The 17,985-nt window shown below is 60.8% G+C and overlaps 1 protein-coding gene across 1 annotated transcript; it reads right to left on the bottom strand.

The window, feature by feature from the left end:
- Positions 1 to 491: 491 nt before the first annotated feature.
- On the bottom strand, positions 492 to 15,308 carry LOC128976778 (ras GTPase-activating protein 4-like). Its single transcript, XM_054394124.1, has 20 exons — positions 15,244 to 15,308; positions 10,468 to 10,524; positions 9,618 to 9,731; positions 9,214 to 9,275; positions 8,961 to 9,093; positions 7,507 to 7,588; positions 7,221 to 7,352; positions 7,036 to 7,127; positions 6,707 to 6,830; positions 6,446 to 6,599; positions 6,067 to 6,131; positions 5,763 to 5,875; positions 4,946 to 5,132; positions 4,284 to 4,421; positions 2,820 to 3,146; positions 2,574 to 2,711; positions 2,353 to 2,488; positions 885 to 1,005; positions 742 to 800; positions 492 to 613 (listed from the first exon to the last, which is right to left on the bottom strand). The coding sequence occupies exons 1-20, from the start codon at positions 15,306 to 15,308 to the stop codon at positions 492 to 494; spliced, it is 2,421 nt and encodes an 806-aa protein (XP_054250099.1).
- Between the last annotated feature and the right edge of the window lie 2,677 nt (positions 15,309 to 17,985).

The raw sequence follows: 17,985 nt of genomic DNA, 5'->3' as shown, positions 1-17,985 counted from the left end.
GATTGGCAGCAGAACCGTTGGTGGCTTCACCACCAGTGCCTGATCAGTGCCAACAGACATGGCACCAATAAGGACATCAGTGATGACATGAGGAGGGCTAACCCCAGTGCCACCATCAGCATTGCCCCCAGCAGAACCATCAGTGATGCCACCACCATAGCCACCAGACATGGCACCAATGCTGCCAGCAGTGCCACCCTCAGCAGTACCACTGGTGTGACCACCAGCAGAGCTTTCAGCCTCTCACCACCACTGATGTCCCCACCGGCAGTGCCAGCAGAAATGGCACCAGGAGGGCCACCAGTGCCACCACCAGTGCCACCAGCAGAGCTGTAACCAGTGCCCAGCACAGCACTTCCCACCGTGAGCCACCAGAGCCAGTGCCCATGGCCAGCAGTGTCCCCATCAGTGACACACAGGACAGGGCTGCAGGGTACAGAGAGCCTTTATTGCTACCACCACAGTCCCCACTGGGGAGGACCCCAGACCCCTCACGTCTGCAGCTGAAGCAGGGCAGGGGCTGGGGGGTCTGGGGGCTGTGCCAGGCGGTGCTGGCCCTCCAGGTCCCCCAGCACCTCAAAGAGCTGACTCAGCACCTCGGGCAGGGGGGCGTCTGGGGAGGGGGGAGCAGCAGTGAGACGCCTGCACCCCCCGGAGTCCCCCTGCTGCCCTCCCCCCAACCCCCAGCCCCTGGGGACGTGTCCCGACCAGAGCGTCCCCAGCAGCCCACCCCAGCCCTACCTTCCCCCCGGGGGCCATTCCGAGTGTCCTTCGGCTCCAGCAGCTCCCAGTACTTCTCCCTGGGGAGGATGAGGAGGATGGGAGGGAGCCCTGCCAGCAGGAGGGAGGGGTGCAAAGGTGTCTGCAGGGGGGTGGGGGCTCACCTGAGGGTCCCTCGGAGGCCCTTGAGGTGGTGGAAGAGGCGCTGAGCCTCCGCGGCAGGGTCCAGGGGGTCGCTCCAGTCCTGCAGCGTGACGCCGTGCCGGGTCCGGTCACAGCCCAGCCCTGAGGGACAAGGGCTCAGGATATCAGGGGACCCTCAGCACCCCCTAGCACTCACAGCACCATAAACTGGTGAGGCTGGAAGAGACCTCTGAGACCATCCGGACCAGACACTCACCCAGAGCTCACAGCCACACCACAGCTGCTAAGCACCACAGCCATCTGGATTTTAAACCCCTCCAGGGACTGGGACTCCACCACCTCCCTGGGCAGCCTGGGCCAGTGCCTAAGAACCCTTTCCAGGAAGAAATTGTTCCTGATCTCCAACCTGAACCTCCCCTGCTACAACTTGAGGCCATTTCCTCTTCTGTCACTTCATGTGGAAAGTTCTGGCTTGGGTCCCTCACTTCAAGAAGGACACTGAGAGGCTGGAACAGGTCCAGAGGAAGGCAACAAAGCTGGGGAAGGGTCTGGAGAATAAGGCTGGGGAGGAGCAGCTGAGGGAGCTGGGGGTGTTCAGCCTGGAGAAGAGGAGGCTGCGAGGAGACCTCATTACTCTCTCCAGCTCCCTGCAAGGAGGCTGGAGCCAGGTGGGGGTTGGGCTCTGCTCCCTAGGATCAGGAGCTAGAAGGAGAGGACATGTCCTGAAATTGTGCCAGGGGAGGGTTAGGTTGGAGATAAGGGAAAATTTCACTGCTGCAAGAGTGTTCAGGGATTGGCACAGGCTGCCCAGGGAGGTGGTGGAGTCCCCATCCCTGGAGGTGCTCCAGAAAGGTGTGGCCATGGCACCTGGGTGACCTTAGAGGCCTTTTCCAACCCAAACAATTCTGTGATGTTATGACCTACACCTGGTTCCAACCTCCTTGCAGGGAGCTGTAGAGAGCAATGAGGTCTCCCCTTGCCCTCTTGTTCTAAAGGCTAAACAACCCCAGTTCCCTCAGCTCCTCCTCACAAGACTTACCTTCAAGACTCTTCATCAGCTTAGTTGCTCTTTGGACCTGCTCCAGCCCCTCAGTGTCATTCTTGGAGTGAGGGACCCAAAAGTGAACCCAGGATTCAAGGTGTGGCCTCACCAGTGCCCAGCACTGAGTAACAAACTCTGCCCTACCCCTCCTGCCCACACCATTGCTGATCCAGGCCAGGCTGCTGGTGGCCTTCTTGGTCACCTGGGCACAACCTGGCTCATCTTCAGCCAGCACCCCCAGATCCTTTTCCACCAGACAGTTTCCAGCCACTCTGCCCCCAGCCTGGAGTCTTCCTGGGATTGTTGTGACCCAAGTGCAGCACTCAACGCTCAACCTTGTTGAACCTCATCCCATTGACCTCTGCCCATGGATCCAGCCTGGCCAGGTCCCTCTGCAGAGCCTCCCTGCCCTCCAGCAGCTCATCCCTGGGTCACCCCCTCGGTACCTGTCCTCTCCTTCTGGTGGCAGCAGCTCCACTTGTCCCCGCGGAATACCCCGGGGTGGTAGGCAGGGAGCAGCTGGGGGTTGTTGCCGCAGACCTTGCGCAGCGCCGACAGCCACTGGTTGAGCTCATTGACGCTCTGCGGGGTGCAGAGGGTGAGGGCACCCCCGGACTGGCACACCCCTTGGAGCACACCACCCCTCCCCCCCCGGGCCCCATCCCACCTTGCACTGCAGGTAGGCTGTCTCCTGCCGCCCTCCCTCGTCCGTGTAGACCACCTGCATGACGTGGGAGCTCCCGAAGCTCTTCTCCTCCACCTTCTCTGCTGCCAGGATGTTGGCCAGGGCGATGGCACCGCTACGCTGGTGGGGGGGAGGAATATGGCACCCAGGGGGGGGAGGAGGCAGTCAGTGCCACCCACCCGGCCTGCCACCACCTGCCACTGCCCTCCACGCCTGGCACCCCTGTACCTCGGCACCAGGGCTCTTGCCGAAGCTGAGGGCCTCGGGGGTGAGGCAGAAGTGCAGCTTCCTGGAGGTGGCGGCGAGCAGCGGCCCCCTGCCCCGCGCCTTGTGCACGAAGAGCAGCCCCTCCTTCACCACTGCCACAGGGGAGCCCCGCGCTCGCCCCTCGCCTTCTTCCTCCTCCTCCTCCTCCTCTTCCTCTGTCCCCACCAGCTGGCTGATGAAGGCCTTCATCTGGGCGATGCCCTGCTGCAGGGCGGGCAGCAGTGGGGCCAGCCAGGTCTCCTTGGCCCTCCCAGCCGCCGGCTCCATGTTGCCGACCATCTGGACAGCCTGTGGGTCCCCGGGGAGGGTGGTGTCACAGAATCAATCAGGGTGGAAAAGCTCTCTGAGACCATCAAGTCCAACCTTCCACCCAACACCTCCAGGTCCCCAAGTGCCATGGCCACAGGTTTCTTGCACACCCCCAGGGATGGGGACTCCACCACCTCCCTGGACAGCCTGTGCCCGTGCCTGACCACTCTTGTAGGAAAGAAATTCTTCCTGAGATCCAACCTAACCTCCCCTGGTGCAACTTGAGGCCATCACCTACTTCTCTCACACCTGCAGAACATCAGCCCAGCTGTTTTCTCCAGTGGTTCAAGGAGACCAGCAGACAGAGATTCTACTTCAAGTGGGTGAGAAGAAGGGAAAAGCAGAGAAGCCTTTTCATCTGCTGCCACACTAAGGCACAAACCTCTCTCTCTTCTCCTCCTCCAGAGAAGACCTTTTGTGCCTTGTTTAGGGCCAAAACCTTGTGCTGGAAGGACAGGGAAGGCTCCAAGCTAAGAAGAGCTGAACCCAGCAGGTCTCTGTGCCAGCAGCAGAGGTGAATTACAGAATCACAGAATCAACCAGGTTGGAAAAGACCTCAGAGATCATCAAGTCCAACCTATTACCTAACACCTCCTGACAACTAAACCATGGCTTCAAGTGCCACATCCAAGCTTTTTTTGAACCCCTCCAGGGATGGCGACTCCACCACCTCCCTGGACAGCACATCCCATGGCCAATTACTCTTTCTGGGAAGAGCTTTCTCTCCACCTCCACCCTAAACTTCCCCTGGCACAGCTTGAGACTGTGTCCTCTTGTTCTGGTGCTGCTTGCCTGGGAGAAGAGCCCAACCCCCACCTGGCTACAACCTCCCTTCAGGTAGTTGTAGACAGCAATGAGGTCTGCCCTGAGCCTCCTCTTCTCCAGGCTGAACACCCCCAGCTCCCTCAGCCTCTCCTCACAGGGCTGTGCTCCAGAACCCTCATTGCCCTTCTCTAGACACATTCAAGCATCTCAATGTCCTTCTTAAACTGAGGAGCCCAGAACTGGACACAGCACTGTCACCAGCAGCAGGCCCAGCCCTCCCCAGTCTGAAGCAGCCAGGCACCCCTTTGGTGCCCACGTGGGTGGGACCACTTCCCCCGGGTGCTGTCCCACCTTGGCCAAGAGCAGCAGGGTGCGGCTGGTGCGGGCGTCGGCGTGGGTCTGGCGCAGGTGGAAGAGCTTGGGGGCCATGATGGCTGGCGAGAAGAAGCGCAGGCACAGGAAGCTGGTGACAGCCACGAACCTGGCATGCTGAGGTCAACAGAGGTGGGAGCAGATGGGTCAGGGTCTGTCCCAGTGAGGGACATCTCCTGCCACCACATCCAGGCATGGGATGAGGGCTGACAGTTGGCACTGAAAAGATGGTTAGAGAGAATAATTTGTTTTTTACACTGAGGGTGGGGAGAGCCTGGCCCGGGTTGCCCAGAGGGGTGGGAGATGCCCCATGGCTAGAACCACTCCAAGTCAGGTCGTTCGGGGCTGTGAGCAACCTGCTCTGGTTGGGCATGTCCCTGCTGACTGCAGGGGGTTGAACTGGATGGGCTTTGAAGCTCCCTCCCAACCCAACTGCACCCCTGGTTCCATGACAAGGCAGCAGGGACACATGGGCTGCCTTCCAGCACCAGGGCTGCTGTCTGGGTGCAGCACAGCCCTGCTGACCCTGGTGGGCTGCCACAGACAGTGGAGTCCCAAGAGGGGACTCCAGTGAGCACAGCTGCAGGTTGCACCCTGTCCCCATTTGCCCCCTGGTCCATCTGCTCCTGAGTCCATGGCACCTGGTGCTGCGGGAAGCGCTCCGCGACGCGCCGGAAGAGCTGGCGGAAGGCAGCGCGGATGGCAGGGGGGCAGGCCGGGGCCGACCTGGAGATGGCATCCAGCAGCTCGCCCAGGTAGGCCTGCAGGTGCTGGCGGCCCTGCTCGATCACCTCGCCCTCCGTCTGCACCCGGTGCAGCCCCGAGCACCTGTGGGCACCGGGCAGCGTCAGCCCCAGGGCCAGTGCCCTGCCTGTGCCCCCTGCCCTGCATGCCCCTTAGAACCTCAGAATCAGTCAGGGTTGGAAGGGACCACAAGGATCATCCAGTTCTAACCCCCCTGCCATGGGCAGGGACACCTCACACTAGATCAGGCTGGCCAGAGCCTCATCCAGCCTGGCTGCAAACACCTCCAGGGATGAGGCCTCAACCACCTCCCTGCACAACCCATTCCAGGCTCTCACCACTCTCATGGAGAAGAACTTCTTCCTCACATCCAGTCTGAATCTCCCCACTTCCAGCTTGGTTCCATTCCCCCCAGTCCTGTCACTCCCTGACACCCTAAAAAGTCCCTCCCCAGCTTTCTTGGAGCCCCCTTCAGATCCTGGAAGGCCACAAGAAGGTCATCTCAGAGCCTTCTCTTCTCCAGACTGCACAACCCCAACTCTCTCAGTCTGTCCTCACAGCAGAGCAGCTCCAGCCCTCTGCTCATCCTGGTGCCCTTCTCTGGACACCTTCCAGCATGTCCATAGCCCTCTTGTAACAGAGGCTCCAAAACTGGAGGCAGTACTCCAGGTGGAGTCTCAGCAGAGTGGAGCAGAGGGGCAGCATCACCCTTACCCGACGTCTCTGAGCTCCACCTTGCCAGGGTCCAGCTCCACCTGCTTCCTCTCCTCGAACACACGGGCGATGGTGGGGCCCAGCACGGCGTGCAGGTAGGGCATCCCTGCCACCTACCCAGTGACCACGCAGCCCGTCAGCAGGGGGGCACAGCTGGCACCCCCGCACTGCCCAACAAGGGGTGCTCAGGGGACCTTTCCCAACCTCCCAGGCCTCCCAGTACTGCCCCACTGGGAGCTGGCCCTGGTGGGGACAGCCCAGAGCCAGGGTGAGCTGTGAGGAGCAGGTTTGGGCAGTGTGGCACCTTGAGGAAGGACTCCATTGACTTGGAGGCCAGGGAGTTGCTCCTGAACAAGGTGTTGGGCTCACCTGCAAGAGAGGAGAGGGTCTGTGGCCTTGGGACTGGCCATGGGTCACCCACTGGGGAGCTGGGGCACATCTGCCCTCCACCCATGGACATTTCCATGGGGGTCGTGGGGATTTCCTAACCCCAAACCACCATCTGCTCCATCAGCCCACCTCAGCCCATGAGGTTCCCACCAACAGGTTCCCACCCAGAGCACAGTGTGATGGCTGAGCCTCAACAGTCACCCCCCAGAAAATCACCACACAAGGTCTTGGAGTTTTTGCAGCCCCAGGAGATGGTTGGAAGCCTCCAGCTCTGCTCCCTGCTCCAGCCTTACAGGGCTTGGCCAGCTCCAGCTCGAAGAGCAGGTCCAGGAACTCCTTGACCAGCCCTTGGCCCAAGAAGAGTTTAACCAAGTTGGTGGCGACCTCCTGCCGGCACTCAGCTGTGGTGGTTTCATCCAGGAGGGTGACCAGGTGGACTTGGCCGTCCTGGTGGGGACAGGCACCACAATGTGATGGCCCAAGGGAGACAGATGCCTTGGCAGAGAACTGGGGGAAGGTGGATGCCCTGGCAGGGCCTCTCATGGAGCCCTCACCTGCAGCCCCGACTTCACCTCCTGGCACAGGAGCTGGAGCAGGGGCTGGTAGCAGTGGGAGGGCAGCACTGTCTCGTCCCGCAGCTTCACCTGCAGCTGCAGCGAGCCCAGGCTGCCTCGGCGCCTGCAGGAGCACGGGGGGTGGGGGATGGGTGGACAGAAGGATGCACGGAGGGCTGAAGAAGGAGGAGGTGGCCCAAGAGCCTGGCAAAGCCTGGGCAGCCCAGACAAAGGCACGTCCAGGAGTTGCCCCTCCAAAGGGAGGATGCTTCCCAGGAGTAACCCCCGCGGGCACCGGGACCACCCTGCCACGCAGTGCCGGGACTCACTCGTCCTCCCTCGGCTTGGACTTGTCTGGCCACAGCCTGAACCAGCCCTCCTCCTGCCCGGCCACCTCCAGCCCCTGCACGCTGAACACCACCTGGGAGGGGGAGGCAGGAGGGGGTGAGGCAGGCAGCGGGGCAGCCCCCAGCCCTGGCAGCGGAGAGGAGGTCGGGGGCGGGGAGGAGCTCACCTTGCCCAGGAAATCATTCCTGCCCACCAGGTCCCAGTCCCACACCTCCACGCACAGCTTCTCCCCGGCGGGCTCGGCCAGCTCGAACTCGAAGGTCTCGTTCCAGCGCGGGTAGCAAGACCTCTTCACCACCTGCAACGGCAACGGCCCCAGCCCTCCGGCACCCCCCGGGGACACCGAGCGGCGGAAGGACAGGGAGGGCTCCTGGCCAAGGCTTGGGCTTCTCAGTGGGGTGATTTTCACCACCGGCGGGCTGGGGGCCGGCATGCACCGAGGGGACACTCACGGCGCTCTCCTGCACCCTCCCGTTGTAGCGCAGGCGGACGAAGGGGTCGGAGGCTCCGTTCCGGTCCTTCCTGGCCAAATCCCTGCCGAGAAGAGTGGCAATCTGCCAGCGACTTCCCAAAACACCCGCGGGCACCCACTGTGCCCGTTGCCCTCCTGAGCTGCCCAGCACCTCGGGATGCACTCCCTAAAGACCAGCAGATGAGGTGGGTTCTGCCTCAGGACCTCTGCTAGCTGCTGGGTGGTGGGGAGGATGTGCTCTGTACAAGGAAGGAACAAAGAACCACAGCATGGTGGGGTGGGAAGTGACCTCTGGAGCTCATCCAGTCCAAGCCCTGCTCCAGCAGGGCACCCACAGCAGCTTGCCCAGGAGCACAATGCCCAGGGGGGGTTGGAAGCTCTCCACACAAGGACACTCCACAACCTCTCTGGCCAGCCTGCTCCAGGCCTCCAGCACCCTCACAACAAACAACTTTCTCCTCCTCTTCACATGCAACCTCCTGGCTTCCACTTTGTGCCCTTTGTGCTGTCCCTGGGCACCACTGAGCAGAGTCTGGCCCCAGCCTCTTGCCCCCCACAGCTCCTTTAGCTCTTGCTGAGCATTGCTCAGCTCCCCTCTGGGGCTGCTCTTCTGCAGGCTCTCAGCCCCAGGGCTCTCAGCCTTTGCTCCTCACAGAGCTGCTCCAGGCCCCTCAGCAGCTTTGCAGCCTCCCCTGCACTCTCTCCAGCACTTCTCTGTCTCTCTTCAACTGGGGAGCCCAGAACTGGACCCAGCACTCCAGATGTGGCCTCCCTAGGGCAGAGCAGAGGGGGAGGAGAACCTCCCTCAACCTGCTGGCCACAGTCTCCATGCACCCCAGGACCCCATTGGCCTTCTTGGCCACCAGGGCACATTGCTGCCTCATGGGGAACTTGTTCCCCCCCAGCACTCCCAGCTCCTTCTCCTTGGAGCTGCTTCCCAGCAGGTTCCCCCTCCCCTGTCCTGCTGCAGGAGGTTGTTCCTCCCCAGGGCCAGGACCCTGCACTTGCCCTTGGTGAACTCCATGAGGTTCCCTCTGCCCAATTGGCTCTGCAGCCTGTGCAGGTCTGGCTGAATGGCAGCACAGCCTGAGGGCTGTCAGCCACTGCTCCCAGTCTGGTGCCATCAGCAAACTGGCTGAGGCTCCACTCTGCCCCTTCATCCAGGGTTGAAAATATTGACCAAGACTGGCCCCAGTCTTGGCCCCTGGGGAACACCACAATCTCCAGGCCTCCAAATGGACTCTGCAGCACTGATCACAACCCTTCAGCCAGTTCTCAACCCACCTCATTGTCCACTTCCAACCCACACCTGCTGAGCTTCCCTTGGAAGACATCATGGGAGACAGTGTCAGGACAATCCAGAAGTCCCTGGTGAGTCACACAGCAACCCTGGCTCACCACCCACAGCCTCCTGTCCCTTAGCCCCCTCCTCACCTGGCCTCCAGCACAGTGCAGCACAGCCTCCTGCGGTCCCCCTGTCCCCCCAGGACCTCCACCCGCAGGTGGATCTCTCCCTGCACCTCCTCGTCAGGGTCCACCTCACTGAGGCTCATCCAGCCACTGTATCCTGTGGGAACAGGAGCACCCTCATGGCAGGGAGGTCATTGGGAGGGTCCTGGGGACTGGCTTGTCACAGGGCTGGGAGATGGGTGCCCACTGGGACCCTCCCAGCCACGGGTGCCCCTACCCTTGGGGTGCTCCACCAGCATGTCCCGGGTGATGCAGACCTTCCCGATAACGTCATCACGGCTGCAAAACAGCAGGAGCAGGACCTGGGCTGGGACCAGAGCCATCTGCTCCACCAGGCCCCAGGCAGCACAGCCCCTGCCACGTGTCAGGGGGCACTATGGCACTCTGGTGTCCTGGCCTGGGGCCACCACGGTGCTTGTGTCCCTACGGAGCGCATCAGCCACCCTTCGCTGCCAGCTGGAAAACAGCCTTGGGGAAAGAGCTTCAGCAGTTTGTGTCCCAAGGCCCAGGCCAGCCCAGCCAGGTGTCTACAGCCAAGTGTCTTCTCTAGTGTCTACAACAGGGTTGAGTCACCAACCTCTGAGTCCCTGTGCCAAGCCCCCAGTGCCAGCCTCCCCATACCTGAGCGCATCCTCATCCATGACGTAGATGGAGATGCTGTGGAAGCTGGGCTGGAGGTGCACCTCGTACTCCTCCCCCCAGAATGGGGACAGTGTCTTCCACACTGTGGCAGTCCTGCAAGGCAGACAGCACTGGGGACTCACAGCACCCTCCCCAGCCCTGGGAGCTTCCCTGGAGGCAGTAGCCACAGTTCTGAGCCCTCAGCTCTGTCTCTTTTCCTGTCCTGCCTTGTGGCTCTGGGCTAGCAAGACATGGGGAGCTGCTCACAGGGTGGGAGGTGGCCAGGAGCTGTTAGACATCACAGCCTGTGTCTGGAGAGGTAACTCACCCCAAAGCAAGGAATTTAATGACAATAACAATAGAAAGAAAGAAGAGGGAAGAAAGAAAGAAGAGGGAAGAAAGAAAGAAGAGGGAAGAAAGAAAGAAGAGGGAAGAAAGAAAGAAGAGGGAAGAAAGAAAGAAGAGGGAAGAAAGAAAGAAGAGGGAAGAAAGAAAGAAGAGGGAAGAAAGAAAGAAGAGGGAAGAAAGAAGAGGGAAGAAAGAAGAAGGAAGAAAGAAGAGGGAAGAAAGAAGAGGGAAGGAAGAAAGAGGGAAGAAAGAAGGAAGGAAGAAAGAGGGAAGAAAGAAGGAAGGAAGAAAGAAGGAAGAAAGAAGAAGGAAGGAAGAAAGAAGGAAGAAAGAAGAAGGAAGGAAGAAAGAAGGAAGAAAGAAGAAGGAAGAAGAACAAAGCAGAAGCAGCTCCTAGAAGAAGAAAGACAAATCCTGCCTGCAGCAGGGCAGATGGAGGCACTCACCAGGAGCCAGCTCTGCCAGCATGTCTGGGCACCTGCAGGGACAAGGAGTCACTCACCTGATGATGGCCTCGTCGTCGACCTTCACGATGCAGTATGGGTCACTGCTGCCCGTGCTGGAGGGACACAGCATGGCTCTGTCAGTGCCACCAGCCACAGCCCTGGCCCTCTGCCCCGACCCCGTGGCACTCTCACAGGCATGGGCATCCCAAGCCTTCAGCTCTGGTACACAGCCCTGCAAAGGGGGGCCCTGGCAGGCAGGGTCACCCCAGAGCTATGGGGTGCTGGGGGGATGAAGGCCTCAGGGGGTGGATTTGATCACTGCTGCAGGCATGTGGTGACCCCAGCTTCACCCCCAGCCCAGGGAAACACCTCCCGGAGCGTGTCCGGTGGCCGCTGGCAGCAGCTTTGCTCTTCCCCGCAGGAAGGTGAAGAAACAAACAAATCCCCACCCTTCCCGAAAGGCCTCCAGCCACCCACGGCCCCTCACACACAGCCTCCCCCAGCCCTGGCACCCCCCCGGGCATGGGGACAGCTGTGGGGATGCAGAGGGTGTGAAAGGTAGGCACCATGTGCCAGGGCACCCGCAGGCTGCTGGCAGCCACGTCCTGACCCCCTCACCTCCCCAGGGACACCCTGAGTCAGCCCTCCTGTGCCAAGAACCTCAGCGCCATTTTACAGCTGACTGCCCCAGCTCATCAGGGAGGAACTGGCTCGGTGGCAGGCAGGGGTGGGGGACACCAGCCCGAGGCAGAGGAGCCAGCAGGACCCAGGTGCTGGCCAAGAGGGTGTAAAGGTTGTGGCTCCAGCTGGCACGGAGCTGCTCCGAGCAAGGTTACTCATTAACACCCATCCTGGCAGCTTCCACTGCCAGTCCTGAGCAGCCTGGAGAAGGGGGAAGTGCATGGGGTTGGGATTTGGGGACCTTGAGCATGGAGTGACTGCCCCATCCCGAAGCCAAGAAGGTGGAGAGGCAGCTGCTGGGAGGATTGAGAGGGTTTGGGGGGTTGAAAGAGGCTGGGGAGTTCATCAGCCAGCCAAGAACACCCTGGAGATGGTGGGGAGTGCATGGGTTGGGGCTTGAGGACACAGAGCATGGAGTGACTTCCCCATCCCAAAAGCAGGGAGGTTGAGAGGCAGCTGCTGGGGGGATTGAGAGGGGCTTGGGAATTGAAAGAGGCTGGGGAGTTGAGAGGGGTTGGAGAATTTGTCAGCCAGCTGTGAGCACCCTGGAGAAGGTGAGGAGTGCATGGGTTGGGGTTTGGGGGCCCTGAGCATGGAGTGACCTCCCCATCCCAAATCCAGGGAGGTGGAGAGACAGTTGGTGGAGGGACTGAGAGGGGCTGGGGGGTTCATCAGCCAGCCCTGAGCATCCCTTAGAAGGGTGGGGAGAACACAGGTCAGGTCTAGGGACTCTGAGCAAGGAGTGACTTCTCCATCCCAAAATCAGGGAAATGGAGAGCCAGTTGCTGAGGGGACTGAGAGGGGTTGGGGGATTAAAGAAGGGGGTTGGGAATTGAGAGGACTTGGGGTGCTCCCTGCCCTGCAAAGCACAGCCGTGGGGGTTTCTCCAGACACAGCTCTGGCATCCCCAACCCCAGCCCCCACCCGGGCTCTTCGGCTTCGCTTGGTGCCGGCAGCACAGGCAGGTTGCTAGGAGCAGCTTTCTGCCTGCCTGCTCCCATCTCCAGCTTCCCCCTGCGCGGGTTTAATGAGGGCAGTGGATGGAGAACCATCAGCCGGAGCCTGCCGCTGACGTCTCCTGCCTCGCATGAACCTCGGAGCGGGCAGGGAGCAGGCAGCAGCAAGGGAACCTCTGCCTGTGCCCAGCAACGCCGGGCAGGCTTCCAGCCGGGGCTGCCTCTAGAAGGGTTTTCCCCCTCCCTGGCAGTGGTAAAACTTTGTCCCCAGCCTGGGGACACGCTGCCACCCCCTGGGAGACAGGTTGCCATGAAACTGCTCTTGTGGCACTCGGGCATGGTGTGCTCCGGGGATTAAAACCCAGAGCAGCACAAATCCATCCTCCCTTCTGCTGCAGAAGGGGCCATGGGCTGCAGAGCATCCCCATCCCCGGACACTAAGCAGTGCCTGGGAGGTACTGGGGAGGAGGTAGATGTGGCTGGCAGGCTCCCAGCGGGCACTGGGCACTTTGCTGACACCCACGCAGAGCACAGCTCCCTTTGGCCACCCGCCCTGGTCCTTCCACGCCAGCGTGGGTGGCAAGGCTGAGGGCTTTGGTCGAGAGGAAGGAGCTAGGAAAGGGGAAGGCTGGGCTTTGAAAAGAGGAAATGAAGCTTTAGGGGTTGGTGGCAGGGTATAAATCAGGGAGGGGGAACAAACAGGCATGCCCCCTGCAGCCATCCATGCCAGCACAGCTCCAGGGGCTGAGGGCCTTTGTCCTGCCCTTGGGGAGGGGAATAAGATCAAATCAAATCATCAATAAAATCAGCTCATTTTCCTTGGTTCCCTGCAGTGAAGGTGCGTGGGGAGGATTTTTGCAGTGCTCAGCTGGGAAGGGACTCAGGTTCCTGCTCCCATTGCAGATCCCTGGAAGGATGGGGGGGGAGGGGGGGGGAGGGAAGGACAGAGCCCACCCGGGGCCGAGCTGAAGCCTGGCTGGGTTCTGGCCTCACAGTGGGCAGAGAGGTGCCCGAGGGGGAAAGCAGCAGAGGTTTCCTGCTTCTTTATGGGCACTTTCATAGTTTGGTGGGTGCATGGTGCCAGGCTGGGCAGGCATTGGCTTGGAAAGAAAAAACCAACAGCAGCCCATCTGCAGTGGGAGGAGGTGGGAGACCTGTGGGCACAGCCACCAGGGCTCTGGCATCAAGGTTAAACTCTCCTGAAATCACACAGGAGAGGAGGGGGCTGCAGGTGGCATGGCTCCTTGGAGCAGGGTGGCACCAGAGGGGCCACAAACTGCAGCTACATCGGCCAAATCCTGCTCCTGTAGGTCCCTGGGTGGGCTCCATGGGGGTTTAGGGGTGCCCCAAGAAGGGTCTGATCTGCAAACACACCCAGGGCTGGCACCCCACAGAGGGATTTCCCCAGTGGTGATCCCAAAGGCTGTGCCAGGGCAGAGGATCTCCCAAGCCTCAGGGGAGAGGGACAGCAGACAGACAGTGCCAAGTTCAGGCAGCAGCAGGGCAGAGCATCAGATCTGGTGCTCACAATTCCCTCCCCACTCTTGCTGCCCAAAGCCTGCAGTCTGGAAAACCAGAGCCTTCAAAAGGGCAGGCTCTGAAAACCCAAAGCCTCCAAACCCCCAGAGCCTCCAGAACCCCAGAGCCTCCAAAATCCCAGAACCTCCAGAACCTCCAAAACCTCCAAAACCCAGAGCCTCCAAAAACTCAGTCTCCAAAATCCAGAGCCTCCAAACCCCCAGAGACTCCAAACCCCCAGAGCCTCCAAAACCTCAGAGCCTCCAAAACCTCAGAGCCTCCAAAACCTCAGAACCTCCAAAACCTCAGAACCTCCAAAACCTCAGAACCTCCAAACCCCCAGATCTTCCAAAACCTCAGAACCTTCAGACCCCTCAAAACCCAGAGCCTCCTCAAGCAGGTCCGAGCTCCAGGCAAGGACTTCTGCCAAGGGATTTAAAACCCAGGCTCTGACACATGTGGTTTAAAAAAAGAAAGAGAGAGAGAGAAAAAAAAACCAACCAACAACCAACTCCTGTTTCTTTCCTTGTTTATCCTCTTTTTCCATGACGGCTGCAGGGATTTTTTGCTGGTTTTCTGGCAGCTCTGACCCTGCTCTTCTGCTCAGTTCCTCAACAGCCACCTTGGTGGCTCAGGACCACCCTGTGCTGTCCTCCTGTCCCAGCACTGTCCCCACATTTCCCCCTACCCCTCCCCCTAACGATCAGAGCAATGAGGACAAGACCAGGAGATGCAGACAGTCCTTGGGTGGGCTGCCAAGGAGGGGAAGCCCAACTCGGGGGGCTGCCAGCAGAGCACCCAGAATGCAGTCAGGAGGGCTGGGAATGGTGACAGGGTGACAGAGCCACTGACGCTCCCCCCTGTTCTTTTGGGGTCCTGCTGTTTGTTCAGGGGTCCCACCAAAGGACCAAACTCAAGGGCCAGATGCAGGTGGGGGGTGCATGGTGGGGGCAGCCCCATGAAGGTGGGGAACCTCTAAAGTGGGGGCACTGCTTGGGGTATCCTAAAGCACTGGGTGCTACTGAGAGGCAAACTCAAAGCCATCCCAGAGGGTGTCCCCAAATCTGGGGGGACATCACAGCACTTCTGAGGGAACCTCCAAAGCACAGAGAACTACTGGGGACACACAGAAGTATCCTGGGGCGAATCCCTGAAGTATAGGCACTGCTGGGGGACACCTCAAAGCCACGCTGGGGGGAGCCTCCGATGCAAGAGGATCCCAAAACCATACTGGAGAGAACCCCCAAAGCACAGGCACAGCTGGGTGAACACCCCAAACCCAGTCTGGAGGGGAGCCCTCAATGCAAGAGGATACCAAAACCATCCTGGAGGGAACCTCCAATGCGAGAGGACCCAGAGTCCCCCTATGGGGGAGCTCTCAAAGCACAGACAATGATGAGGTGGATGCCTCAAAGCCACCCTGGGGTAACCTCCAATGCAAGGGGACCCCAAAAACCAGCCTGGAGGGAGCCCCCAAAGGACAGGCACTGCTGCGGGGTACCCCAAGCCGTTCTATGCAAGCCCCCAAAGCAGAAGGGACAACCTAAAGCCACCTTGGAGTGTCCCCAAAGCGCAGGGACCTGTTGGGGGGACACCTGACAGCTCTCTCGGGGTAGAGGGGCTACCTCTCCGGGTGCCTCCCTCCAAACCCCTCCTCACCCCCGCCGTGTCACTCACATGTCCTTGGCGGGCAGGTTCCTGCCCTCCACGATGCGGATGGAGAGGGCGCTCCGCCGGGCCATGGCGGGCAGCCGAGCCGAGCCGAGCCGAGCTGAGCTGAGCCGAGCTGAGCGAAGCCGAGCTGAGCCGAGCTGAGCTGAGAAAGACGAACGCAGTCTCGAACCCGCGGACACAGAGCTCCGCGCCCATGTGCGGGCGGGCGCCTTCCCCTGCCAATCACCGCCGGGAGCGGGCCAATGGGCGGGATAAGAGGCGGGACAGGAGGCCAGTCCCTAGCAGTGATTGGGTAACAATATCGGCTGTCGGCCAATAGGTGGAGCCTGGTGGGAGGGGGCGGGTCTGAGCCGGCAGTGGGAGGAGCCGGAGCCACCCGGATCACTGCTCGGTCCCGCTTTGCTCCCGGCAGCGGCACGCCCCGGGGGAATCAGACCGGATTACCCCTGCGCTGGCACTTAGGGACCGGATAGAGGCACACTGGGACCCTGCGGCTTCCCGAACCCGTGGGCTGCACCCCCGGACCAGCACCGGCCTCTGCTCGCTGCCCTGCTCCTCACGCGCCCTGGCTCCTGTGGCTTTGACCTTTTCATTAAGCATCCGGCCCCAGATGCAGCAACCCTGGAGTGACTGTGGTCACACCTGGGGCTTGGTGCCATATGGAGACGTAGTGGAACCTCAGCCAGTTTGCTGATGGGAACAGTGGCTGACACCCCTTAGGCTGTGCTGCCATTCAGCCAGACCTGCACAGGCTGCAGAGTTGGGCAGAGGGAACCTCATGGAGCTCACCAAGGGCAAGTGCAGGGTCCTGGCCCTGGGGAGGAACAACCTCCTGCAGCAGGACAGGGGAGGGGGAACCTGCTGGGAAGCAGCTCCAAGGAGAAGGAGCTGGGAGTGCTGGGGGGGGACAAGTTCCCCATGAGGCAGCAATGTGCCCTGGTGGCCAAGAAGGCCAGTGGGGTCCTGGAGAGCATGGAGACTGTGGCCAGCAGGTTGAGGGAGGTTCTCCTCCCCCTCTGCTCTGCCCTGGGGAGGCCACATCTGGATTGCTGGGTCCAGTTGTGGGCTCCCCAGTTGAAGAGAGACAGAGAAGTGCTGGAGAGAGTGCAGGGGAGGCTGCAAAGCTGCTGAGGGGCCTGGAGCAGCTCTGTGAGGAGCAAAGGCTGAGAGCCCTGGGGCTGAGAGCCTGCAGAAGAGCAGCCCCAGAGGGGAGCTGAGCAATGCTCAGCAAGAGCTAAAGGAGCTGTGGGGGGCAAGAGGCTGGGGCCAGACTCTGCTCAGTGGTGCCCAGGGCCAGGCAGGGGCAAGGGGCACAAAGTGGAAGCCAGGAGGTTGCATGTGAAGAGGAGGAGAAAGTTGTTTGTTGTGAGGGTGCTGGAGGCCTGGAGCAGGCTGGCCAGAGAGGTTGTGGAGTGTCCTTGTGTGGAGAGCTTCCAACCCCCCCTGGGCATTGTGCTCCTGGGCAAGCTGCTGTGGGTGCCCTGCTGGAGCAGGGCTTGGACTGGATGATCTCCAGAGGTCCCTTCCTCACCCTGCTGGGATTCTGAGATAAATAGAGGAGTGAGGACAGGGGAACAAATATCCTGCAGGCCTTGCTCAGCACCCAGAGCCAGGGCTCAGGGCTGGCAGACGCTGCTTGTCCTTGGCATTTGTGCCTGGGCACCACAAGGACTCGACAGGGACGTGCTGGGGTCATGCTGCCCCTCTGCCTCCCCCACGCAGGGGAACAGGGTGGTGAGGCAAGTCCCCTGCCACCATCACTTGTGTGTCCCTATGTGCCACCTCTAGCCCTGCATGGCTCAGGGCTGCATGCCCCCCTCCAGCAGCTGCCATGTGACAGGGGACAGAGCCCCCAGCCCCTCACAGCCACTCTGGGTTGAACAGGAGCTTCATCCTGAGGGGAGAGAGGGCACAAGTGTCTGCTGGGTGAAGCCGTGCTCGGGCTGAGCTCTATGGGGTTTGGATTTCCTTGTCTGGGCTCCACAGAGACTGCTCCTGGCAGTAGCTCAGAGTGTGTGTGTGGGGGGGGGGGCAGGTTGGTGACACCCCTGGCACCCTGGTGAGGGCACTGTGCCCATGGGTCAGATGTATATGTGCCACCACCTGTGGTGCCCACAGGAAAATAGAGGCATTTGTGTGTATGTGTGGGAGGGGTGTGGGAGTGCCCCTGCCTGACAGCACTCAGAGGGGCACAGCCACCCTGCACTGCTCTCCAGCCTCCTCTTCCTCAGCACCAAGGGGAGTCTCTTCTTGCCCAGGCAGAATCAGGCCCCACATCCCCCAGTGCAGGATCAGGGACCCACAGCCTGGTGAAGGAACAGGAATTCAGGACCAGGCCCCCACAGTCTACTTCCCCACCCAGTGCAGGATCAGGCCCCACATTGCCCCAGGGCAGGACCAGGGACCCACATGCTGATGCAGAACCATGAATACTGGTTCAGCTCCACCATGTCCAGCTTCTGGTACAGGATCAGGCCCATCACAGCATATTCCACTCCAGTGCAGGATCAGGGACTCACAGCCTCGTGCAGGAATAGGAATTCTGGACCAGATTCCCAGCAGCCCCTGGTACAGGATCAGGACCCCAGATCCACCCTCCCCCAGTGCAGGATCAGGGCCCCATGCCCCGGTGCAGGATGAGGCCCCAGGCTGCCGATCCCCTCTTGCATCTCATGGCCAGAGAGGGAAGATCAGCAGCACCCAGGCAGGGTTGAGCCAGCTGTGCCTGGGGGAGACTCTCCTCTG

This window comes from Indicator indicator, chromosome 30, assembly GCF_027791375.1.
Source record: "Indicator indicator isolate 239-I01 chromosome 30, UM_Iind_1.1, whole genome shotgun sequence".
Taxonomy (NCBI): Eukaryota; Metazoa; Chordata; class Aves; order Piciformes; family Indicatoridae; genus Indicator; species Indicator indicator.
This window is presented reverse-complemented; position numbering and strand designations above follow the sequence as displayed.

Excerpts from the sequence above, each read along its gene's own strand:
- LOC128976778 (XM_054394124.1), bottom strand. The coding sequence starts at position 15,308 with ATGGCCCGGCGGAGCGCCCTCTCCATCCGCATCGTGGAGGGCAGGAAC. Across the intron at positions 3,147-4,283 it reads CCCTGCTGCTCTTGGCCAAG|GCTGTCCAGATGGTCGGCAA; the intron begins GTGGGACAGCAC and ends GGGGACCCACAG. Across the intron at positions 801-884 it reads GGCCTCCGAGGGACCCTCAG|GGAGAAGTACTGGGAGCTGC; the intron begins GTGAGCCCCCAC and ends CATCCTCCCCAG.